Source organism: Petromyzon marinus, chromosome 71 (assembly GCF_048934315.1).
Source record: "Petromyzon marinus isolate PM22_M1 ecotype Great Lakes invasive population chromosome 71, UKy_Petmar_22M1.pri1.0, whole genome shotgun sequence".
Lineage (NCBI taxonomy): Eukaryota > Metazoa > Chordata > Hyperoartia > Petromyzontiformes > Petromyzontidae > Petromyzon > Petromyzon marinus.
The window spans coordinates 453,510-481,417 of NC_133737.1; the positions used below are offsets into that span (position 1 = coordinate 453,510).

General features: G+C 47.3%; 2 protein-coding genes across 3 annotated transcripts in view; both read right to left on the reverse strand.

The window, feature by feature from the left end:
• Positions 1-2,998: 2,998 nt before the first annotated feature.
• Positions 2,999-16,169, reverse strand: LOC116957258 (uncharacterized). The gene is made up of 3 exons (XM_076055464.1): positions 16,057-16,169; positions 9,890-9,952; positions 2,999-6,204 (listed from the first exon to the last, which is right to left on the reverse strand). Exon 3 carries the CDS (start codon positions 6,174-6,176, stop codon positions 4,680-4,682), a length of 1,497 nt encoding a protein of 498 aa, XP_075911579.1. The 5' UTR covers positions 6,177-6,204; positions 9,890-9,952; positions 16,057-16,169; the 3' UTR covers positions 2,999-4,679.
• Positions 16,170-18,927: 2,758 nt separating this feature from the next.
• Positions 18,928-27,908, reverse strand: part of LOC116957260 (uncharacterized) — a 104,848-nt gene continuing 95,867 nt past the window's right edge. The window contains exons 2-3 of one of the 2 annotated variants that reach the window (XM_076055413.1): positions 26,119-26,181; positions 18,928-22,481 (exon numbers count right to left, since the gene is read on the reverse strand). In XM_076055413.1, the coding sequence (XP_075911528.1) occupies positions 20,621-22,453 (1,833 nt within the window). In that variant the 5' untranslated portion in view covers positions 22,454-22,481; positions 26,119-26,181 and the 3' untranslated portion in view covers positions 18,928-20,620. The remainder of the gene's footprint in view (positions 22,482-26,118; positions 26,182-27,908) is intronic. The other variant, XM_076055414.1, reaches the window with a different exon arrangement.

Below are 27,908 nucleotides of genomic sequence, written 5' to 3' on the forward strand. Positions count from 1 at the left end.
CTCAAGGGCGCGGTGGACAGGGTGTGGTGGATACATTGGTGACATGACGTCACTCGCGAGGTACACCTCCCCCTGGCGTTTCACGCCGACGAGGTAATGCTGAGTGTTGACGTCACAGAGCGGGGTTGGAGTTTAAGTTCATTTAGATACATTTTCCATTGCTCCCTCCCTTGATCAGAGACCCCTTGGGTGTGTGAGCTCAGCAACAACTGTATGTGTTTGTACACTCTGTGTGTGTACACTGTGTGTGTGTGCACATTGTGTGTGTGCACATTGTGTGTGTGTACACTGTGTGTGTACAGTGTATATACACTGTCTGTGTGTACACTGCGTGTATATATACTGTGTGTACACTGTGTGTGTGTACACTGTGTGTGTGTACACTGTGTGTGTACACTGTGTGTGTGTACACTGTGTGTGTGTACACTGTGTGTGTGTGCACTGCGTGTACACTGTGTGTGTACACACACTGTGTGTGTGTACACTGTGTGTGTGTGCACTGCGTGTACACTGTGTGTGTGTACACACACACTGTGTGTGTACAGTGTGTGTGTACACACACGTACACACACAGTGTGTGTGTGTGTACACACACACTGTGTGTGTGTACACTGTGTGTGTGTACACTGTGTGTGTGTGTACACACTGTGGGGGGCCCAGTCATCTAAGTCAGTCGACCAATGGCATTTTTTCATCAATTGATTATTTTCCAAAAAAAAATGTTTTCAATTTACATAACTTTACCGAAAGAACCAAGAATACGGTAGCACATTCTCTATTTATTGCAGAGATTCAAGGTTCAACACCGACAGGCAGACCTGGCTACCCCAGTAACAGTCACCAAAATATGCACAGTCTGCTTAACGGCAGCTATAAAACATAGCGTTGTGTCATTCACAACGCGCAGGTCATTGCATATTTGTGTCACGGTCAAAATTGGGGTAATTCCAAACATTATCCAGAAACTACACAACGGAGATGGCGCTCCAATGATCGCCCCCTACCGACAGACTCATGTCCACGTGCAGGCCGGTGCAGGACCACCTTGTGCCACACAGGGGCAGCTGCCACTTAGGGGGGGGGGTCCTTCGATTGTTTGAGATGAGATTCGATACGAAACACTGAGTTGCTGAGGCAATTAGACAAGCGACTTATGAGTGCAAATATGATATTGGTAACGTAGTGAATGCTTGGGAGCTTCATTGTCTCTCGCTCCTGCTGACAGATGTACCCAGCCCACAGCTCCACAGACACCAGCCGCTCCTCCTGTGCAGGTTCAGCTACGTACAGTGCGAAAGAAGTTCCAGATACACACAGAGACTCACAGAGACCCACAGATAGCATGGTTGGCTACGTATGGTGCGAAATAAGTTCAACGTACACACAGAGACTCGGAGCAAGTTTGAGTCGCGTGCAGTCGTGGGCCATGAAAGTTGAATTGGCGCATGTTGCTACTGACAGTAGTTGAATACGGTTGGAAAGACGCTGATAGAGATATACACAGAGACTGACAAGAGAGAGGTGGACAGACACAGACAAGAGGAAGACAGAAAAAAAGATACAGAGATGACAGAGACAGTCAGTGAGAGAGAGAGACACAGAGGGGGACAGAGACACAGATGGACAGAGAGATGTTGAATCGAACAAACTTAACTTGCTCCACTGAAAGAGATTCTTCAATCTTTGCCCATCCCCGGAAGTCGTTCCAGTTTCTATTTATTTCATTGTATGTGGTGTCTACGTGTAAGCAATGTGGGATATCAATGTAGATAGATATGAACAAGATCAGCAGACAAGACGTCTTTCATACTCTTTGGTTCTTTGAGTGAAGTCACGCAGGTAGAAAAAATCAAATAAATCACGACGCTTCTATCGCAACACGAGCGGTCGTCCTCAGGCGAAAACATCCAGACATTGTCGCGGCAGAAGTCACGTGAGCTACGGCACGTGGCAAAGATAAGGTGACCCCCCACCCCCGTGGCTCGCCCTGCTCAGCTGAGCATTGTTTTAATGTGGTGGGCTCACGCGAGATTGATTTCTGGAAGACGAAGGTACTTTCAAAACCCACTGGCTAAACTCTTTTATATAAGTGTTGTGTCCTTAACTAACCACACGTAGACGTCTGGTTGAGGCAACGCGTTTATTATAACTCTTTCGAACTCGGCTCTTCACACTACTGTAACACGAAGGAGTACGGCCCCTTCCACTTGATAGCCTACGCGATTGACAGCCTCCCTTCTATCGCAGCCTGCACACTCCGGGCTCTGCTACACACGGGTCCCCTAGCCCGGCGTTAAGGGAAGACTGGACGACCCGTCCCAGCCAGGGTATGGGAGCTCACCTCTGGTCCGCTACAACCCGGCTCTAACAAGAGCCTCGGTTGAGGGTCCCTGGGTGCTGGTCCAGTCTTCAGGTCTTCGGATGTCTTCAGGCTTGAGTTGGTGAACACTGCCCGGCCGGTCCAGGGGGCCGGGCTTTTAACCCCAGGTCGGGGTCACCCCTCCCCTCCTGAACCACCAACCCCCCCTCCCAGAACCTTCTGGAAGGTCTTATCTTAAGGGGCCTTAGAGACGGGTGGGGGGGTCAGGGATGTTATTCTCGGGTCACGGGGGTGGGGGCGGGGGTTTACTTTGGTCGACTCGTACACACCTCACTCTCTCTCGGCTGCCCCCTGTTGACCCGTGAACGTGGTGGCAGGTCAGCTGACAGCGCCTTGTTATGGCGCTTACGCACAACTTCGTGACTAACGCTGCACGTTCCGTCGTTTTCATGCAGGGGGCGCTGCAAACCTACGCGTCCCCTGCATGAACGATGGAGGCGCAGGGACAGACGTTCGATCGCATTGGAATCAATTTGCGGACGGCGGTCTTCTCGCACGGCCAGCTCTGCGTCGCCTCATCTGGATCCCGCGATCCCAACCAGGTGAAAGTTCGCATCGAACCAAACCACCGGCAAAGCCATCTACTTAATGACGCGAGAAAATTCACGCGAAATATCGTTTTCAATTAATAAGCTTTTAATGAAGAAATACAATTAACTAATTCAAAATAATACAATTCAAAGTTGTTTCATTTTAAAACTTCAAAACGGAGCATCGGGAGCTTGCGTGGAGGCGTCGTTCGTGTGCAATTTTTTCGTGACTTTCCTGGCCCCAGGCCGTAAATGGTTGTGAGGGGCACCGCAGGCGATCTGGCTTGCTTCAACCCTTGGTTGTGAACATCCAGACGTTAATCAGCAAGGACCATTTCTTGTCCTAATTCGAGAAAATCTACATCAACACGTAATACAAAATTATAATTCGTGTTGTAGAGAATGTATCTCCTCTACGTGTAACTTTTGAGTGGTATGCCTTGTAACTGATGAATGATCCGAGTGTGCTCCCTATTTCAAAGACAATGAGTTGCTCCAGAGGGAGAAGCTTCCTGAAACATAAAAATACCCTTTGACCTGTATCACAAGAACAATGAGTCTCACCTGAGTTATCTGTACAGGTTACTTCCAAAACACACACTTTGTCCTAACATCACTTATTCAATGTTTGACCCTTTTACACAAAATGTTACATGTATGCACACAATCATACAAGTATTAATTCTAAATTATTGACAGGCATATGAACAAAATTGAATTACAGGTGCACCCCAAGCCTGTTCCCACCCCCCCCCCCCCCCCCCCCCCGCTTGTGTATATGCAAGATGTGCTGTTTTGAGCTGCCACTCTCCTTTTGCTCCCCCCCCCCCAACCTTATTTCCTATTTAAGCTTCTGTTCACCTCTCTCTCTCTTTGCCTCTCCGTCTTTCCTACTGACCATGTACCTCGTATTTTCACTCTGTCTATGCTGGTTTGTGCAATCCAGAAGTTGAACACGAAATTTAACACTCTTCTGAAATTCGTGGTCCGCCAGGAAGTGTCTGTGTTGTTGGCCTGACTGGTTGTGCTTCACATGTTTTTTAGGTCTGTTAAATTCTCGTCTCTCATCTTTTTTACATCCATGATTTGTTCTTGCCATGATTTGTCCTTGACACCTGGTGAAGATCGCTTGTGTTGTGATCTAAACGTCGTGATATGTTTTGTATTTAATATAATTTTATTGTATTTCTACATACGTGACTTTACCGAAAAAACCAATGAGTAAGGTTACATCGCATTAACAAGAAGCTATTTTAAAAAAATATGCACCGTCTGCTTAACAGTGTATGTACAACGTGCTATTGCGCCAAAACGAGTTGGCCATTGCATGCTGGCGTCTGCGTCAAAATGTATCAAATTCTAAACATTACCTACAAACTACACAACCAAGATCCCACATCAACCATCACCCCCTACTGACAGGCTCTTGTACACATGCAGGCCGGTGCAGGGCCACCACCTTGTGCCACACAGGGGCAGCTGCTATTTGGGGGTGCTCTTCGAGTGTTTGAGACAAGATACGATACAAAACTCCGAATTGCCAGAGGCGATTAAGCAACCACCATATAATTGGAATAATTAGAACCTTGTGAATGCTTGGGAGCTTATTGACTCTCGCTCATGGTTAGAGATCTACCCAACCCACAGGTCCACAAAGACTGGCTGCTCTTACCCTGCAGGTTGAACCTAGGAATTAAGTGTTCAACTTTATTGTTGTCATTAAAGGCCTGTGACAAAGGTGCATCTATTGGAGCGACATCGTCTCAAGCTTACACATCTAACGGGTCTCCAATTGACTTCGTATTGTCTCGGAGGAAGTCCACCCACACCTCCACTTCCACAAACTGCTGAGAATTGCCTCGCTCTGCCTCACAGTCAGAATTCTCCTCCTGCTTCACGTTTCCTCCATTAATGTGTCGGTCCGACTTTGGAGTTGAATCATCTTCACATTTTACCTTCACTTCTTCGCTCTTCACCATCACTTGTTCATATTTCACCTTCACCTCTTTATATTTCACCTCGATACCTTTAAAAGTGTCCAAGCTTGGATTTTCTTCCGGTTCTTGTTTCATGAGGGATGGGCTCATTGCGCCACTTTGACTTCCACAAGCTGATTTCAGACTCCACTCCTTGTGGGTCTTCTGATGCTTGCGAGTTCTCTTGTGTTTTTGAAGATGTGGTGACTGTGCAAACGCCTTCCCACACACACTGCACTTGAAGGGTTTCTCTCCTGTGTGTGTTCTCTGGTGTTTTTTAAGAGTAGATGAATGTGCAAACGCCTTCCCACACACACTGCACTTGAAGGGTTTCTCTCCTGTGTGTGTACTCTGGTGTTTTATAAGAGTAGATGATCGTGCAAACGCCTTCCCACACACACTGCACTTGAAGGGTTTCTCTCCTGTGTGTGTTCTCTGGTGTTTTACAAGAGCAGATGAATCTGAAAACGCCTTCCCACACACACTGCACTTGAAGGGTTTCTCTCCCGTGTGAGTTCTCTGGTGTACTTGAAGATGTGATGAATGTGCAAACGCCTTCCCACACACACTGCACTTGAAGGGTTTCTCTCCCGTGTGTGTTCTCTGGTGTTCTACAAGAGTAGATGAACGTGCAAACGCCTTCCCACACACACTGCACTTGAGGGGTTTCTCTCCCGTGTGTGTTCTCTGGTGTGTTACAAGAGGAGATAAATCTGAAAACGCCTTCCCACACACACTGCACTTGAAGGGTTTCTCTCCTGTGTGAGTTCTCTGGTGTGTTACAAGAGTAGATGACTGTGTGAACGCCTTCCCACACACACTGCACTTGAAGGGTTTCTCTCCCATGTGTGTTCTCTGGTGTTCTACAAGAGTAGATGAACGTGCAAACGCCTTCCCACACACACTGCACTTGAAGGGTTTCTCTCCCGTGTGTGTTCTCTGGTGTGTTACAAGAGGAGATAAATCTGAAAACGCCTTCCCACACACACTGCACTTGAAGGGGTTCTCTCCTGTGTGAGTTCTCTGGTGTGTTACAAGAGTAGATGACTGTGTGAACGCCTTCCCACACACACTGCACTTGAAGGGTTTATTTCCCGTGTGTGTTCTCTGGTGTGCTACAAGAGCAGATGACGGTGAAAATGCCTTCCCGCACACACTGCACTTGAAGGGTTTCTCTCCTGTGTGAGTTATCTGGTGCCGTGTCAAATGTTCAGTACTATCCGTGCTGTTTGCACGCCGGTTGCATTGATGCCTTTTTGCACCGAGCTGCGCTGAGTGCCTTTGCTCCATCAGACAAATTCTGCAGAGGAAGCGACAGCTGCAGAGAGAAAAAAAAAGAATATCCACACCATCTACACGTCAGTATTGATGCACAGAGGAATGCATATACACAGTCAAAGGTGACTTACATGTCTATACTTATTCATATATTTATGATATAGTGAAAAAGTGTCCCAAATTCATCACACGGGCTGTTATGGCACACAACGAGAGGGCGAATGTCATAAACATGCCTGGAAGCCCTCGTATCTTCAAAATGAATGTTAACCCAAAACTCCGAGCACACAATTTCGGCTATCTGGCTTCAAAAGGAATATTTATGAAAGCTAAATTCAGCTGACATACCAAAGGGTGTTGAAAATAATACTGTTTGTGTTATGCAGAAATGCATAAATTAATGTTCAATCGCAACTTAGAGGTGTGAAGCCAGGCACAGATGTCCTTGAATGCTGGGATGAACAGTTCTGACTTCAACTGCACATGTGCTGTGATAACTTCCTGACTCCATTTTTACAAAAAGTTCCAGAGGAAATAAAAAATAAACTGTTTTGATATAACCTCCGTGCTCAATAGAGTGAATAGACTTTACTGCAAAATACAAACTTGACCCTGTCACACACTCAGAGGTGGAGCCAGGATTTTCAGGAAGATGGGGCAACCCCTTCAGCAATGAAAAATGATAGGAGTTGTTAGTAAGTAAGGAGTTGTTAGTAAGTAAGTTGTTAGTATGTAAGGAGTTGTTAGTAAGCGAGGAGTTGTTAGTAAGGAGTTGTTAGTAAGGAGTTGTAAGGAGTTGTTAGTTAGTAAGGACTTGTCCCTTGCTTTTTATTTGACGCGTATGATAGGCACCGCGCTCGCTGAAAGTGTTTGCCATCAGGGAAGTCGTGTACTGTATACACAACTGCGCACAATTCTGTGAGTCGCTTGTAACAGCTTTGCCGTGACTTATTGCCAATTTTGGACTCGGACTGTTGTCCTCTCATAGAGTCCCTGGCACGTAATAATATGCCAAACGGTGGCAGTGGGGGTCGCAAAATGCTGATTTATCTATATATATATATAAAAGGGAAATGTGTGGATATGTGTGTCTGTTCAAAAGTGTTTAGCATACTTCCCAACATGCTACACACTTGAAATTTGGCATGTGGGTAGGTTCCGTACTGTACACAATGAACAAAGTATAAAAATATAAGGAGGGAGGAAAGACGGACAGGGAGGCAGAGAGAGAGAGAGAGAGGGGGAGGTGCGGAGGGATGAACAGAAGCTTAAATAGGAAATACGGTTGGAGGGGGAGAGGGGCCAGAGCGAGAGCGGCAGATAAAAAACGCACATCTTACACATACAAAACGGCAGCTCAAAAAAGGACCACCTCTTGTAAATACAAAATGGCAGCTCAAAAAAGGACCACCTCTTGTAAATCCAAAACGGCAGCTCAAAAAAGGGCACATCTTACACATAAGTACAACGGTAACTTCCCCGTAGAAGTGTGATAATAAAGTATTAAAGCTTTCGTGACTGCATAAAATGACTCATTGGTTTTTTCGGTAAAGTCACGTATGTAGAAATACAATAAAATTATATTAAAACAAAAAAACAATCACGGCGTTTCGATCACAACGCAAGCGATCTTCATCAGGTGTCAAGAACAAATCACGGAGGTAAATACAACAAAAAGATGAGAGACGAGAATTCAACAAACCTGAAAAACATTATGTGAAGCACATCCAGTCAGGCCAACAACACAGTTAGACACTTCCTGGCGGACCACGAATTTCAGGAGAGTGTTAAATTTCGTATTCAACCTTTGGATTGCACATACCAGCATAGATAGAATGAAAAATACGAGGTTCTACATACGTGACTTTACAAAAAAAAACAATGAGTAATTTTATGCGGTCACGAAAGCTTTAATACTTTATTATCACACTTCTACGGGGAAGTTACCGTTGTAATTACGTGTAAGATGTGCCCTTTTTTGAGCTGACATTTTGTATTTACAAGAGGTGGTCATTTTTTGAGCTGCCGTTTTGTATCTACAAGAGGTGGTCCTTTTTTGAGCTGCCGTTTTGTATGTGTAAGATGTGCGTGTTTGAGCTGCCGCTCTCGCTCTGGCCCCTCCCCCCCTCCAACCGTATTTCCTATTTAAGCTTCTGTTCATCCCTCCGCCCCCCCCCCCTCTCTCTCTGCCTCCCTGTCCGTCTTTCCTCCCCCCTTACCTCTTGGTGGACATGTATATGTATTTCTACTGACCTTGTACCTCGTATTTTTATTCTATCTATGCTGGTATTTGCAATCCAAAGGTTGAACACGAAATTTAACACTCTTCTGAAATTCGTGGTCCGCTAGGAAGTGTCTGTGTTGTTGGCATGACTGGATGTGCTTGACATGTTTTTTCAGGTTTGTTGAATTCTCGTCTCTCATCTTTTTGTTGTATTTACCTCCGTGATTTGTTCTTGACACCTGATGAAGATCGCTTGCATTGTGATCGAAGCGTCGTGATTGTTTTTTGTTTTTTTGTTTAAATATAATTTTATTGTATTTCTACATACGTGACTTTACCGAAAAAAATTGAGTAATTTTATGCAGTCACGAAAGCTTTAATACTTTATTATAAAAATATATTTTTGTATTTTGTATGACCATGAAGTTTGTTACGTCAACCCGCAACACACCTGAGTTAAGCGCTCTGCAATGCTTAGAGCTGTTCACAGCGTGCCGGGAGATTTTAGGTGGCGCGTCGCTCCTGGCCGATGAAGCCATTGGTTTCTCGGAGTTTCAATACATATCCGTGCGAAGAACGGGTAGAACGGCTATCTTAAATATGAAGCAGAAAATTACATCTGTTTGTTTGTGTGAAGCAGAAAAACCTCTCCAACGCTGAGCTTTGGCGTCATGAAATTTTCACAGCTTATGCTGTTTGGAATTTCTAAGTGAACGCGACTATTTTCAGCTCGCCACGTCATTCATTCCAGAGTGGCGAAAATCGACCTTGCGTAGAAGTGGATTAAGGTTAAATTTCCTTGAGTGAAAACAACCGATTTAGGTAACTTGATTTGTTTTGGCTTTTTACCTTCTTGCAAGCATCAACATTTAAGGGTTTTTCAGTGAAATATAAGGTAATATGAAATATATCCAAGACAAGAATCCAAGTTCCGGGCGAAGCCGGGTAGTGAAGCTAGTTACTAATAAACCCCAATGATCCAATCAAAATTAGGGATTTCGATCGGACTGTTGGGGGGGGCACGTGCCACCCCACCCCCACTGGCTCCACCACTGTCACGGACTGGCATGCTACACAGGTGATGGTGTGTCCAGACCCACGCCTGGCCACGTTCACCTTCTCAGAATTAATGCTTCCTCACTCCACCAAGCAAATTCATTGAGGATCAATCAACACAGCCGAAGTTGTGTGTCTCTATCTCTCTTCCCGTGGTTGCGTGGATTTCCTTCCCGATACCCGGGGTTCCCCTCCACATGTAGAGTGTGAACACCACCACGCGTCTAGAGTGAACACCGCCACACGTCTAGAGTGAACACCGCCACGCGTCTAGGGTGAACACCGCCACGCGTCTAGAGTGAACACCGCCACGCGTCTAGAGTGAACACCGCCACGCGTCTAGAGTGAACACCGCCACACGTCTAGAGTGAACACCGCCACACGTCTAGAGTGAACACCGCCACGCGTCTAGAGTGAACACCGCCACGCTGTTGACGAGCCTCACCTTGTGATGTCGGCAGGTCGCTTCTAAAAACAAAAGCAGCACAGCAGCTCAAGCGGGCCTGGCCTGGTAAAAAAAGAATGAAATAAAAACTGCGTGAATATTTAAAAGTAAAACAAAGTGACAAAGTGGCGAGCCGAGTGAAGACAAATTAAACTTAAGCGATAGAATTGAAGCAAACGCGATCAGGCGAGGGCAGGAGGCAAGGCCCCGGGTGGCTAGGCCCCGCGCTGTAAAGTTCCAACCTGGACATCGCTTCCATGCTCGCTGCTACTCAATTGGCATCCCTACGAGAGAGACAGCGAGGCTCTACCTCTGTAAACAACAACCACCACCACAACCACCACCATCACCACCACTACAACCACCACCAACACAACAACCACCACCAACACAACAACCACCACCACAACCACCACCACATCAACCACCACCACAACCACCACCACAACAACAACCACCACCACAACAACCACCACCACCACAACAACCACCACAGCAACCACAACCACCACAATAACTACAACAACCACCACCACAACCACCACCACATCAACCACCACCACAACCACCACCACAACAACAACCACCACCACAACAACCACCACCACCACAACAACCACCACAGCAACCACAACCACCACAATAACTACAACAACCACCACCACAACCACCACAACAACCACCATGACAACCACCACAACAACCACCACCACAACAACAACAAACACCACAACAACCATTACCACCATAACAACCACAACCACCACCACTACAACAAACACCACCACCACAACAACAACCACTAGCACAACAACCACTACCACAACAATCACCACCACAACTATCACCACAACAACCACCACCACCACAGCCACCACCACAACCACAACCCCCACAACCACAACCAACACCCCACAACCACTACCACAACAACCACTACCACAACAACCACTACCACAACAACCACCACCACAACCACAATCACCAGAACTACCACCACAACAACCACTACCACAACAATAACCACCACAACTATCACCACAACAACCACCACCACAGCCACCACCACAACCACAACCCCCACAATCACAACCACCACAACAACCACCACAGCCACCACCACAACCACAATCACCAGAACCACCACCACAACCACCACCAAAACCACAACAACCACAACAACAACCACCACCACAACAACCACCACAGCAACCACAACCACCACAATAACTACAACCACCACCACAACCACCACAACAACCACCATGACAACCACCACAACAACCACCACCACAACAACAACAAACACCACAACAACCATTACCACCATAACAACCACAACCACCACCACTACAACAAACACCACCACCACAACAACAACCACTAGCACAACAACCACTACCACAACAATCACCACCACAACTATCACCACAACAACCACTACCACAACAACCACTACCACAACAACCACCACCACAACCACAATCACCAGAACTACCACCACAACAACCACTACCACAACAATAACCACCACAACTATCACCACAACAACCACCACAGCCACCACCACATCCACAATCACCAGAACCACCACCACAACCACCACCAAAACCACAACAACCACCACAACCACCACCATAACCACCACAATAACCACAACAACCACCACCACAACAACCACCACCACAACCACCACAACAACAAACACCACAACAACCACAACAACCATCACCACAACCACCACAACCACCACCACTACAGCAAACACCACCACAACCATCACCACAACAACAACCATCAACACAACAACAACCACCACAACCACCACAACCACCACCACAACACCCACTACCACAACAACCACCACCACAACCACCACCACCACAACCACCACCACCACCACAACAACCACCACCACAACCACCACAACAAACACCACAACAACCACCACAACCACAAACACCACCACAACCACCACTACAACAACCACCACAGCCACCACCACAACAACCACCACCACAACAACCACCACCACAACCACCACCACAACCACCACCACAACAACCACCACAACAACCACCACCACAACCACCACCACAACCACCACAACAAACACCACAACAACCACCACAACCACAAACACCACCACAACCACCACTACAACAACCACCACAGCCACCACCACAACAACCACCACCACAACAACCACCACCACAACCACCACCACAACCACCACCACAACAACCACCACAACAACCACCACCACAACCACCACCACAAACACCACAACAACCACTACCACAACAACCACCACCACAATCACCAGAACTACCACCACAACAACCACTACCACAACAATCACCACCACAACTATCACCACAACAACCACCACCACAACCACCACCAAAACCACCACCACCAAAACCACAACAACCACCACAACAACCACCACAACCACCACCATAACCACCACAATAACCACAACAACCACCACCACAACCACCAACACAACAACAAACACCACAACAACCACAACAACCACCACCACAACAACCACCACCACAACCACCACCACAACCACCACCACAACAACCACCACAACAACCACCACCACAACCACCACCACAAACACCACAACAACCACTACCACAACAACCACCACCACAATCACCAGAACTACCACCACAACAACCACTACCACAACAATCACCACCACAACTATCACCACAACAACCACCACCACAACCACCACCAAAACCACCACCACCAAAACCACAACAACCACCACAACAACCACCACAACCACCACCATAACCACCACAATAACCACAACAACCACCACCACAACCACCAACACAACAACAAACACCACAACAACCACAACAACCACCACCACAACAACCACCACCACAACCACCACCACAACCACCACCACAACAACCACCACAACAACCACCACCACAACCACCACCACAAACACCACAACAACCACTACCACAACAACCACCACCACAATCACCAGAACTACCACCACAACAACCACTACCACAACAATCACCACCACAACTATCACCACAACAACCACCACCACAACCACCACCAAAACCACCACCACCAAAACCACAACAACCACCACCACAACCACCACAACAAACACCACAACAACCACCACAACCACAAACACCACCACAACCACCACTACAACAACCACCACAGCCACCACCACAACAACCACCACCACAACAACCACCACCACAACCACCACCACAACCACCACCACAACAACCACCACAACAACCACCACCACAACCACCACCACAACCACCACAACAAACACCACAACAACCACCACAACCACAAACACCACCACAACCACCACTACAACAACCACCACAGCCACCACCACAACAACCACCACCACAACAACCACCACCACAACCACCACCACAACCACCACCACAACAACCACCACAACAACCACCACCACAACCACCACCACAAACACCACAACAACCACTACCACAACAACCACCACCACAATCACCAGAACTACCACCACAACAACCACTACCACAACAATCACCACCACAACTATCACCACAACAACCACCACCACAACCACCACCAAAACCACCACCACCAAAACCACAACAACCACCACAACAACCACCACAACCACCACCATAACCACCACAATAACCACAACAACCACCACCACAACCACCAACACAACAACAAACACCACAACAACCACAACAACCACCACCACAACAACCACCACCACAACCACCACCACAACCACCACCACAACAACCACCACAACAACCACCACCACAACCACCACCACAAACACCACAACAACCACTACCACAACAACCACCACCACAATCACCAGAACTACCACCACAACAACCACTACCACAACAATCACCACCACAACTATCACCACAACAACCACCACCACAACCACCACCAAAACCACCACCACCAAAACCACAACAACCACCACAACAACCACCACAACCACCACCATAACCACCACAATAACCACAACAACCACCACCACAACCACCAACACAACAACAAACACCACAACAACCACAACAACCACCACCACAACAACCACCACCACAACCACCACCACAACCACCACCACAACAACCACCACAACAACCACCACCACAACCACCACCACAAACACCACAACAACCACTACCACAACAACCACCACCACAATCACCAGAACTACCACCACAACAACCACTACCACAACAATCACCACCACAACTATCACCACAACAACCACCACCACAACCACCACCAAAACCACCACCACCAAAACCACAACAACCACCACAACAACCACCACAACCACCACCATAACCACCACAATAACCACAACAACCACCACCACAACCACCAACACAACAACAAACACCACAACAACCACAACAACCATCACCACAACCACCACAACCACCACCACTACAGCAAACACTACCACAACCACCACCACAACAACCACCACCACAACAACCACCACCACAACAAACACCACAACAAACACCACAACAACCACAACAACCACCACAACCACAAACACCACCAAAACCACCACTACAACAACCACCACAGCCACCACCACCACAACAACCACCACAACAACCACCACCACCACAACCACCACCACATTAACCACCACAACCACCAACACAACAACCACCACAACAACCACCACAACCACCACCACAACCACCACAATAACCACCACCACCACAACAAGTAAAACAAAGTGACAAAGTGGCGAGCCGAGTGAAGACAAATTAAACTTAAGCGAGAGAATTGAAGCAAACGCGATCAGGCGAGGGCAGGAGGCAAGGCCCCGGGTGGCTAGGCCCCGCGCTGTAAAGTTCCAACCTGGACATCGCTTCCATGCTCGCTGCTACTCAATTGACATCCCTACGAGAGAGAGCGAGGCTCTACATCAGTAAACAACCACCACCACAACCACCACCACAACAAGCACCACCAAAACAACAACCACCACCACATCAACCACCACCACAACCACCACAACAACCACCACAACAACCACCACCACAACAACCACCACCACAACAACCACCACAACAACCACCACCACAACAACAACCACCACAACAACCACCACAGCAACCACAACCACCACAATAACTACAACAACCACCACCACAACCACCACAACAACCACCATGACAACCACCACAACAACCACCACCACAACCACCAACACAACAACCACCACAACAACCACCACCACAACCACCACCACAACCACCACCACAACCACCACCCCCACAACCACCACAACAACCACTACCACAACAACCACTACCACAACAACCACCACCACAACCACAATCACCAGAACTACCACCACAACAACCACTACCACAACAATCACCACCACAACTATCACCACAACAACCACCACCACAGTCACCACCACAACCACAACCCCCACAATCACAACCACCACAACAACCACCACAGCCACCACCACAATCACCAGAACTACCACCAAAACAACCACCACCACAACCACCAACACAACAACAAACACCACAACAACCACAACAACCATCACCACAACCACCACAACCACCACCACTACAGCAAACACCACCACAACCACCACCACAACAACAAACACCACAACAACCACAACAACCACAAACACCACCAAAACCACCACTACAACAACCACCACAGCCACCACCACCACAACAACCACCACAACCACCAACACAACAACCACCACAACAACCACCACAACCACCACCACAACCACCACAAAAACCACAACAACTACCACAATAACCACGACCACAACAACCACCACAACAAGTAAAACAAAGTGACAAAGTGGCGAGCCGAGTGAAGACAAATTAAACTTAAGCGAGAGAATTGAAGCAAACGCGATCAGGCGAGGGCAGGAGGCAAGGCCCCGCGTGGCTAGGCCCCGCGCTGTAAATTTCCAACCTGGACATCGCTTCCATGCTCGCTGCTACTCAATTGACATCCCTACGAGAGAGAGCGAGGCTCTACCTCGGTAAACAACAACCACCACCACAATCACCACCACAACAACCACCACAACCACCACAACCGCGATGAGAATTTCTCACCTCGGATTTCAGTGCACGGCGGAGCAGCAGCTTCCTGTTACTTCGTGACGTCACGCAGCAGCAGGAGTTGACATGACGCCACTTGCGGGGTACAAAACACTCCCCTCCCACAATGAGCGGCTCTGTGGGCGTGGGTGCCGAACTCGTCGCAATAAACTCGCGACGGCTTTCATGAATATATTATGTTAATGAGCCGCCAGTCACCGGGAGTAGCTTTGCCCAAACAAGGATTCTAGTTGAACAGGTAAGGGAAGTGACCCAGGAAGAGGTGACGTCACGCTCAAGGGCGCAGTGGACCGGGTGGGATGAATACCTTTGTGACGTGACGTCACTAGCGAGGTACACCTCCCCCTGGCCTTTTACGCCGATGAGGTATATGCTGAGTGGTGACGTCACAGAGCGGGGTTGGAGTTTAAGTTGATTTAGATTCATTTTCCCTTGCTCCCTCCCTTGATCAGAGACCCCTTGGGTGTGTGAGCTCAGCAACAACTGTGTGTGTGTGTACACTGTGTGTGTGTACACACTGTGCGGGGCCCAGTCATCTAAGTCAGTCGACCAATGGCATTTTTTCATCAATTTATTATTTTCCAATTTTTTTTTCTATTTACGTAACTTTACCGAAAGAACCAAGAATACGGTAGCACATTCTCTATTCATTGCAGAGATTCAAGGTTCAACACCGACAGACACACCTGGCTACCCCAGTAACATTCACCAAAATATGCACAGTCTGCTTAACGGCAGCTATAAAACATAGCGTTGTATCATTCACAACGCGCAGGTCATTGCATATTTGTGTCACGGTCAAAATTGGGGTAATTCCAAACATTATCCAGAAACTACACAACGGAGATGGCGCTCCAATGATCGCCCCCTACCGACAGACTCATGTCCACGTGAAGGCCGGTGCAGGGCCACCTTGTGCCACACAGGGGCAGCTGCCACTTGGGGGGGGGGGTCCTTCGATTGTTTGAGATTAGATTCGATACGAAACACTGAGTTGCTGAGGCAATTAGACAAGCGACTTATGAGTGCAAATATGATGTTGGTAACGTAGTGAATGCTTGGGAGCTTCATCGTCTCTCGCTCCTGCTGACAGATGTACCCAGCCCACAGCTCCACAGATACAAGACGCTCCTCCTGTGCAGGTTCGGCTACGTACGGTGCAAAAGAAGTTCCAGATACACACAGAGACTCACAGAGACCCACAGATAGCATGGTTGGCTACGTATGGTGCAAAATAAGTTCAACGTACACACAGAGAGTCAGAGCAAGTTTGAGTTGCGTGTAGTCGTGGGCCATGAAAGTTGAATTGGCGCATGTTGCTACTGACAGTAGTTGAATACGGTTGGGAAGATGCTGATAGACACACACAGAGACTGACAAGAGAGAGGTGGACAGACACAAACAAGAGGAAGACAGAAAGAAAGATACAGAGACGACAGAGACACAGTCAGTGAGAGAGAGAGACACAGAGGGGAACAGAGACACAGATGGACAGAGATATGTTGAATCGAACAAACTGAACTTGCTCCACTGAAAGAGATTCCTCAATCTTTGCCCATCCCCGGAAGTCGTTCCAGTTTCTATTTATTTCATTGTATGTGGTGCGTACGTGTAAGCAATGTGGGATATCAATGTAGACAGATATGAACAAGATCAGCAGACAAGACGTCTTTCATACTCATTGGTTCTTTGAGTGAAGTCACGCAGGTAGAAAAAATAAAATAAATCACGACGCTTCTATCGCAACACGAGCGGTCGTCCTCAGGTGAAAACATCCAGACATTGTCGCGGCAGAAGTCACGTGAGCTACGGCACGTGACAAAGATAAGGTGACCCCCCACCCCCGTGGCTATCCCTGCTCAGCTGAGCATTGTTTTAATGCGGTGGGCTCACGCGAAATTAATTTCTGGAAGACGAAGGTACTTTCAAAACCCACTGGCTAAACTCTTTTATATAAGTGTTGTGTCCTTAACTAACGACACGTAGACGTCTGGTTGAGGCAACGCGTTTATTATAACTATTTTGAACTCTGCTCTACACACTACTGTACCACGAAGGAGTACAGCCCCTTCCACTTGATAGCCTACGCGAGTGACAGCCTCCCTTCTATCGCAGCCTGCACACTCCGGGCTCTGCTACACACGGGTCCCCTAGCCCGGCGTTAAGGGAAGACTGGACGACCCGTCCCAGCCAGGGTACGGGAGCTCACCTCTGGTCCGCTACAACCCGGCTCTAACAAGAGCCTCGGTTGAGGGTCCCTGGGTGCTGGTCCAGTCTTCAGGTCTTCGGATGTCTTCAGGCTTGAGTTGGTGAACACTGCCCGGCCGGTCCAGGGGGCCGGGCTTTTAACCCCAGGTCGGGGTCACCCCTCCCCTCCTGAACCACCAACCCCCCCTCCCAGAACCTTCTGGAAGGTCTTATCTTAAGGGGCCTTAGAGACGGGTGGGGGGTCAGGGATGTTATTCTCGGGTCACGGGGGTGGGGGCGGGGGTTTACTTTGGTCGACCCGTACACACCTCACTCTCTCTCGGCTGCCCCCTGTTGACCCGTGAACGTGGTGGCAGGTCAGCTGACAGCGCCTTGTTATGGCGCTTACGCACAACTTCGTGACTAACGCTGCACGTTCCGTCGTTTTCATGCAGGGGGCGCTGCAAACCTACGCGTCCCCTGCATGAACGATGGAGGCGCAGGGACAGACGTTCGATCGCATTGGAATCAATTTGCGGACGGCGGTCTTCTCGCACGGCCAGCTCTGTGTCGCCTCATCTGGATCCCGCGATCCCAACCAGGTGAAAGTTCGCATCGAACCAAACCACCGGCAAAGCCATCTACTTAATGACGCGAGAAAATTCACACGAAATATCGTTTTCAATTAATAAGCTTTTAATGAAGAAATACAATTAACTAATTCAAAATAATACAATTCAAAGTTGTTTCATTTTAAAACTTCAAAACGGAGCATCGGGAGCTTGCGTGGAGGCGTCGTTCGTGTGCAATTTTTTTTCGTGACTTTCCTGGCCCCAGGCCGTAAATGGTTGTGAGGGGCACCGCAGGCGATCTGGCTTGCTTCAAGCCATGGTTGTGAACATCCAGACGTTAATCAGCAAGGACCATTTCTTGTCCTAATTCGAGAAAATCTACATCAACACGTAATACAAAATTATAATTCGTGTTGTAGAGAATGTATCTCCTCTACGTGTAACTTTTGAGTGGTATGCCTTGTAACTGATGAATGATCCGAGTGTGCTCCCTATTTCAAAGACAATGAGTTGCTCCAGAGGGAGAAGCTTCCTGAAACATAAAATACCCTTTGACCTGTATCACAAGAACAATGAGTCTCACCTGACTTATCTATACAGGTTACTTCCAAAACATACACTTTGTCCTAACATCACTTATTCAATGTTTGACCCTTTTACACAAAATGTTACATGTACGTACACAATCAGACAAGTATTTATTCTTAATTATTGACAGGCATCTGAACAAAATTGAATTACAGGTGCACCCCAAGCCTGTTCCCACCCCCCCCCCCCCCCCCCGCTTCTGTGTATATGCAAGATGTGCTGTTTTGAGCTGCCGCAAGATGAGCTGCCACTCTCCTTTTGCTCCCCCCCCCCCCAACCTTATTTCCTATTTAAGCTTCTGTTCACCTCTCTCTCTCTTTGCCTCTCCGTCTTTCCTACTGACTATGTACCTCGTATTTTCACTCTGTCTATGCTGGTTTGTGCAATCCAGAAGTTGAACACGAAATTTAACACTCTTCTGAAATTCGTGGTCCGCCAGGAAGTGTCTGTGTTGTTGGCCTGACTGGTTGTGCTTCACATGTTTTTTAGGTCTGTTAAATTCTCGTCTCTCATCTTTTTTACATCCATGATTTGTTCTTGCCATGATTTGTCCTTGACACCTGGTGAAGATCGCTTGTGTTGTGATCTAAACGTCGTGATATGTTTTGTATTTAATATAATTTTATTGTATTTCTACATACGTGACTTTACCGAAAAAAACAATGAGTAAGGTTACATCGCATTAACAAGAAGCTATTTTAAAAAAATATGCACCGTCTGCTTAACAGTGTATGTACAACGTGCTATTGCGCCAAAACGAGTTGGCCATTGCATGCTGGCGTCTGCGTCAAAATGTATCAAATTCTAAACATTACCTACAAACTACACAACCAAGATCCCACATCAACCATCACCCCCTACTGACAGGCTCTTGTACACATGCAGGCCGGTCCAGGGCCACCACCTTGTGCCACACAGGGGCAGCTGCTATTTGGGGGTGCTCTTCGAGTGTTTGAGACAAGATACGATACAAAACTCCGAATTGCCAGAGGCGATTAAGCAACCACCATATAATTGGAATAATTAGAACCTTGTGAATGCTTGGGAGCTTATTGACTCTCGCTCATGGTTAGAGATCTACCCAACCCACAGGTCCACAAAGACTGGCTGCTCTTTCCCTGCAGGTTGAACCTAGGAATTAAGTGTTCAACTTTATTGTCATTAAAGGCCTGTGACAAAGGTGCATCTATTGGAGCGACATCGTCTCAAGCTTACACATCTAACGGGTCTCCAATTGACTTCGTATTGTCTCGGAGGAAGTCCACCCACACCTCCACTTCCACAAACTGCTGAGAATTGCCTCGCTCTGCCTCACAGTCAGAATTCTCCTCCTGCTTCACGTTTCCTCCATTAATGTGTCGGTCCGACTTTGGAGTTGAATCATCTTCACATTTTACCTTCACTTCTTCGCTCTTCACCATCACTTGTTCATATTTCACCTTCACCTCTTTATATTTCACCTCGATACCTTTAAAAGTGTCCAAGCTTGGATTTTCTTCCGGTTCTTGTTTCATGAGGGATGGGCTCATTGCGCCACTTTGACTTCCACAAGCTGATTTCAGACTCCACTCCTTGTGGGTCTTCTGATGCTTGCGAGTTCTCTTGTGTTTTTGAAGATGTGGTGACTGTGCAAACGCCTTCCCACACACACTGCACTTGAAGGGTTTCTCTCCTGTGTGTGTTCTCTGGTGTTTTTTAAGAGTAGATGAATGTGCAAACGCCTTCCCACACACACTGCACTTGAAGGGTTTCTCTCCTGTGTGTGTACTCTGGTGTTTTATAAGAGTAGATGATCGTGCAAACGCCTTCCCACACACACTGCACTTGAAGGGTTTCTCTCCTGTGTGTGTTCTCTGGTGTTTTACAAGAGCAGATGAATCTGAAAACGCCTTCCCACACACACTGCACTTGAAGGGTTTCTCTCCCGTGTGAGTTCTCTGGTGTACTTGAAGATGTGATGAATGTGCAAACGCCTTCCCACACACACTGCACTTGAAGGGTTTCTCTCCCGTGTGTGTTCTCTGGTGTTCTACAAGAGTAGATGAACGTGCAAACGCCTTCCCACACACACTGCACTTGAAGGGTTTCTCTCCTGTGTGAGTTCTCTGGTGTGTTACAAGAGTAGATGACTGCGTGAACGCCTTCCCACACACACTGCACTTGAAGGGTTTCTCTCCCATGTGTGTTCTCTGGTGTTCTACAAGAGTAGATGAACGTGCAAACGCCTTCCCACACACACTGCACTTGAAGGGTTTCTCTCCTGTGTGTGTACTCTGGTGTTTTATAAGAGTAGATGATCGTGCAAACGCCTTCCCACACACACTGCACTTGAAGGGTTTCTCTCCTGTGTGTGTTCTCTGGTGTTTTACAAGAGCAGATGAATCTGAAAACGCCTTCCCACACACACTGCACTTGAAGGGTTTCTCTCCCGTGTGAGTTCTCTGGTGTACTTGAAGATGTGATGAATGTGCAAACGCCTTCCCACACACACTGCACTTGAAGGGTTTCTCTCCCGTGTGTGTTCTCTGGTGTTCTACAAGAGTAGATGAACGTGCAAACGCCTTCCCACACACACTGCACTTGAAGGGTTTCTCTCCCATGTGTGTTCTCTGGTGTTCTACAAGAGTAGATGAACGTGCAAACGCCTTCCCACACACACTGCACTTGAAGGGTTTCTCTCCCGTGTGTGTTCTCTGGTGTGTTACAAGAGGAGATAAATCTGAAAACGCCTTCCCACACACACTGCACTTGAAGGGGTTCTCTCCTGTGTGAGTTCTCTGGTGTGTTACAAGAGTAGATGACTGTGTGAACGCCTTCCCACACACACTGCACTTGAAGGGTTTATTTCCCGTGTGTGTTCTCTGGTGTGCTACAAGAGCAGATGACGGTGAAAATGCCTTCCCGCACACACTGCACTTGAAGGGTTTCTCTCCTGTGTGAGTTATCTGGTGCCGTGTCAAATGTTCAGTACTATCCGTGCTGTTTGCACGCCGGTTGCATTGATGCCTTTTTGCACCGAGCTGCGCTGAGTGCCTTTGCTCCATCAGACAAATTCTGCAGAGGAAGCGACAGCTGCAGAGAGAAAAAAAAGAATATCCACACCATCTACACGTCAGTATTGATGCACAGAGGAATGCATATACACAGTCAAAGGTGACTTACATGTCTATACTTATTCATATATTTATGATATAGTGAAAAAGTGTCCCAAATTCATCACACGGGCTGTTATGGCACACAACGAGAGGGCGAATGTCATAAACATGCCTGGAAGCCCTCGTATCTTCAAAATGAATGTTAACCCAAAACTCCGAGCACACAATTTCGGCTATCTGGCTTCAAAAGGAATATTTATGAAAGCTAAATTCAGCTGACATACCAAAGGGTGTTGAAAATAATACTGTTTGTGTTATGCAGAAATGCATAAATTAATGTTCAATCGCAACTTAGAGGTGTGAAGCCAGGCACAGATGTCCTTGAATGCTGGGATGAACAGTTCTGACTTCAACTGCACATGTGCTGTGATAACTTCCTGACTCCATTTTTACAAAAAGTTCCAGAGGAAATAAAAAATAAACTGTTTTGATATAACCTCCGTGCTCAATAGAGTTAATAGACTTTACTGCAAAATACAAACTTGACCCTGTCACACACTCAGAGGTGGAGCCAGGATTTTCAGGAAGATGGGGCAACCCCTTCAGCAATGAAAAATGATAGGAGTTGTTAGTAAGTAAGGAGTTGTTAGTAAGTAAGTTGTTAGTATGTAAGGAGTTGTTAGTAAGCGAGGAGTTGTTAGTAAGGAGTTGTTAGTAAGGAGTTGTAAGGAGTTGTTAGTTAGTAAGGACTTGTCCCTTGCTTTTTATTTGACGCGTATGATAGGCACCGCGCTCGCTGAAAGTGTTTGCCATCAGGGAAGTCGTGTACTGTATACACAACTGCGCACAATTCTGTGAGTCGCTTGTAACAGCTTTGCCGTGACTTATTGCCAATTTTGGACTCGGACTGTTGTCCTCTCATAGAGTCCCTGGCACGTAATAATATGCCAAACGGTGGCAGTGGGGGGGTCGCAAAATGCTGATTTATCTATATATATATAAAAGGGAAATGTGTGGATATGTGTGTCTGTTCGAAAGTGTTTAGCATACTTCCCAACATGCTACACACTTGAAATTTGGCATGTGGGTAGGTTCCGTACTGTACACAATGAACAAAGTATAAAAATATAAGGAGGGAGGAAAGACGGACAGGGAGGCAGAGAGAGAGAGAGAGGGGGAGGTGCGGAGGGATGAACAGAAGCTTAAATAGGAAATACGGTTGGAGGGGGAGAGGGGCCAGAGCGAGAGCGGCAGATAAAAAACGCACATCTTACACATACAAAACGGCAGCTCAAAAAAGGACCACCTCTTGTAAATACAAAATGGCAGCTCAAAAAAGGACCACCTCTTGTAAATACAAAACGGCAGCTCAAAAAAGGGCACATCTTACACATAAGTACAACGGTAACTTCCCCGTAGAAGTGTGATAATAAAGTATTAAAGCTTTCGTGACTGCATAAAATGACTCATTGGTTTTTTCGGTAAAGTCACGTATGTAGAAATACAATAAAATTATATTAAAACAAAAAAACAATCACGGCGTTTCGATCACAACGCAAGCGATCTTCATCAGGTGTCAAGAACAAATCACGGAGGTAAATACAACAAAAAGATGAGAGACGAGAATTCAACAAACCTGAAAAACATTATGTGAAGCACATCCAGTCAGGCCAACAACACAGTTAGACACTTCCTGGCGGACCACGAATTTCAGGAGAGTGTTAAATTTCGTATTCAACCTTTGGATTGCACATACCAGCATAGATAGAATGAAAAATACGAGGTTCTACATACGTGACTTTACAAAAAAAAACAATGAGTAATTTTATGCGGTCACGAAAGCTTTAATACTTTATTATCACACTTCTACGGGGAAGTTACCGTTGTAATTACGTGTAAGATGTGCCCTTTTTTGAGCTGACATTTTGTATTTACAAGAGGTGGTCATTTTTTGAGCTGCCGTTTTGTATCTACAAGAGGTGGTCCTTTTTTGAGCTGCCGTTTTGTATGTGTAAGATGTGCGTGTTTGAGCTGCCGCTCTCGCTCTGGCCCCTCCCCCCCTCCAACCGTATTTCCTATTTAAGCTTCTGTTCATCCCTCCGCCCCCCCCCCCCTCTCTCTCTGCCTCCCTGTCCGTCTTTCCTCCCCCCTTACCTCTTGGTGGACATGTATATGTATTTCTACTGACCTTGTACCTCGTATTTTTATTCTATCTATGCTGGTATTTGCAATCCAAAGGTTGAACACGAAATTTAACACTCTTCTGAAATTCGTGGTCCGCTAGGAAGTGTCTGTGTTGTTGGCCTGACTGGATGTGCTTGACATGTTTTTTCAGGTTTGTTGAATTCTCGTCTCTCATCTTTTTGTTGTATTTACCTCCGTGATTTGTTCTTGACACCTGATGAAGATCGCTTGCATTGTGATCGAAGCGTCGTGATTGTTTTTTGTTTTTTTGTTTAAATATAATTTTATTGTATTTCTACATACGTGACTTTACCGAAAAAAAATTGAGTAATTTTATGCAGTCACGAAAGCTTTAATACTTTATTATAAAAATATATTTTTGTATTTTGTATGACCATGAAGTTTGTTACGTCAACCCGCAACACACCTGAGTTAAGCGCTCTGCAATGCTTAGAGCTGTTCACAGCGTGCCGGGAGATTTTAGGTGGCGCGTCGCTCCTGGCCGATGAAGCCATTGGTTTCTCGGAGTTTCAATACATATCCGTGCGAAGAACGGGTAGAACGGCTATCTTAAATATGAAGCAGAAAATTACATCTGTTTGTTTGTGTGAAGCAGCAAAACCTCTCCAACGCTGAGCTTTGGCGTCATGAAATTTTCACAGCTTATGCTGTTTGGAATTTCTAAGTGAACGCGACTATTTTCAGCTCGCCACGTCATTCATTCCAGAGTGGCGAAAATCGACCTTGCGTAGAAGTGGATTAAGGTTAAATTTCCTTGAGTGAAAACAACCGATTTAGGTAACTTAATTTGTTTTGGCTTTTTACCTTCTTGCAAGCATCAACATTTAAGGGTTTTTCAGTGAAATATAAGGTAATATGAAATATATCCAAGACAAGAATCCAAGTTCCGGGCGAAGCCGGGTAGTGAAGCTAGTTACTAATAAACCCCAATGATCCAATCGAAATTAGGGATTTCGATCGGACTGTTGGGGGGGCACGTGCCACCCCACCCCCACTGGCTCCACCACTGTCACGGACTGGCATGCTACACAGGTGATGGTGTGTCCAGACCCACGCCTGGCCACGTTCACCTTCTCAGAATTAATGCTTCCTCACTCCACCAAGCAAATTCATTGAGGATCAATCAACACAGCCGAAGTTGTGTGTCTCTATCTCTCTTCCCGTGGTTGCGTGGATTTCCTTCCCGATACCCGGGGTTCCCCTCCACATGTAGAGTGTGAACACCACCACGCGTCTAGGGTGAACACCGCCACGCGTCTAGAGTGAACACCGCCACGCGTCTAGAGTGAACACCGCCACGCGTCTAGAGTGAACACCGCCACACGTCTAGAGTGAACACCGCCACACGTCTAGAGTGAACACCGCCACGCGTCTAGAGTGAACACCGCCACGCTGTTGACGAGCCTCACCTTGTGATGTCGGCAGGTCGCTTCTAAAAACAAAAGCAGCACAGCAGCTCAAGCGGGCCTGGCCTGGTAAAAAAAGAATGAAATAAAAACTGCGTGAATATTTAAAAGTAAAACAAAGTGACAAAGTGGCGAGCCGAGTGAAGACAAATTAAACTTAAGCGATAGAATTGAAGCAAACGCGATCAGGCGAGGGCAGGAGGCAAGGCCCCGGGTGGCTAGGCCCCGCGCTGTAAAGTTCCAACCTGGACATCGCTTCCATGCTCGCTGCTACTCAATTGACATCCCTACGAGAGAGACAGCGAGGCTCTACCTCTGTAAACAACAACCACCACCACAACCACCACCACCACTACAACCACCACCAACACAACAACCACCACCACAACCACCACCACATCAACCACCACCACAACCACCACCACAACAACCACCACCACAACAACCACCACCACAACAACAACCACAACAACAACCACCACCACAACAACCACCACAGCAACCACAACCACCACCACCACAACAACAACAAACACCACAACAACCATTACCACCATAACAACCACAACCACCACCACTACAACAAACACCACCACCACAACAACAACCACTAGCACAACAACCACTACCACAACAATCACCACCACAACTATCACCACAACAACCACCACCACCACAGCCACCACCACAACCACAACCCCCACAACCACAACCACCACCCCACAACCACTACCACAACAACCACTACCACAACAACCACTACCACAACAACCACCACCACAACCACAATCACCAGAACTACCACCACAACAACCACTACCACAACAATAACCACCACAACTATCACCACAACAACCACCACCACAGCCACCACCACAACCACAACCCCCACAATCACAATCACCACAACAACCACCACAGCCACCACCACAACCACAATCACCAGAACCACCACCACAACCACCTCCAAAACCACAACCACCACAACAACCACCATGACAACCACCACAACAACCACCACCACAACAACAACAAACACCACAACAACCATTACCACCATAACAACCACAACCACCACCACTACAACAAACACCACCACCACAACAACAACCACTAGCACAACAACCACTACCACAACAATCACCACCACAACTATCACCACAACAACCACTACCACAACAACCACTACCACAACAACCACCACCACAACCACAATCACCAGAACTACCACCACAACAACCACTACCACAACAATAACCACCACAACTATCACCACAACAACCACCACCACAGCCACCACCACAACCACAACCCCCACAATCACAACCACCACAACAACCACCACAGCCACCACCACATCCACAATCACCAGAACCACCACCACAACCACCACCAAAACCACAACAACCACCACAACCACCACAATAACCACAACAACCACCACCACAACAACCACCACCACAACCACCACAACAACAAACACCACAACAACCACAACAACCATCACCACAACCACCACAACCACCACCACTACAGCAAACACCACCACAACCATCACCACAACAACAACCACCACAACCATCAACACAACAACAACCACCACAACCACCACAACCACCACCACAACACCCACTACCACAACAACCACCACCACAACCACCACCACCACCACAACCACCACCACAACAACCACCACCACAACAACCACCACCACAACCACCACCACAACAACAAACACCACAACAACCACCACTACCACAAACACCACCACAACCACAAACACCACCACAACC

Excerpts from the sequence above, each read along its gene's own strand:
- LOC116957258 (XM_076055464.1), bottom strand. The coding sequence starts at position 6,176 with ATGGAGCAAAGGCACTCAGCGCAGCTCGGTGCAAAAAGGCATCAATGC.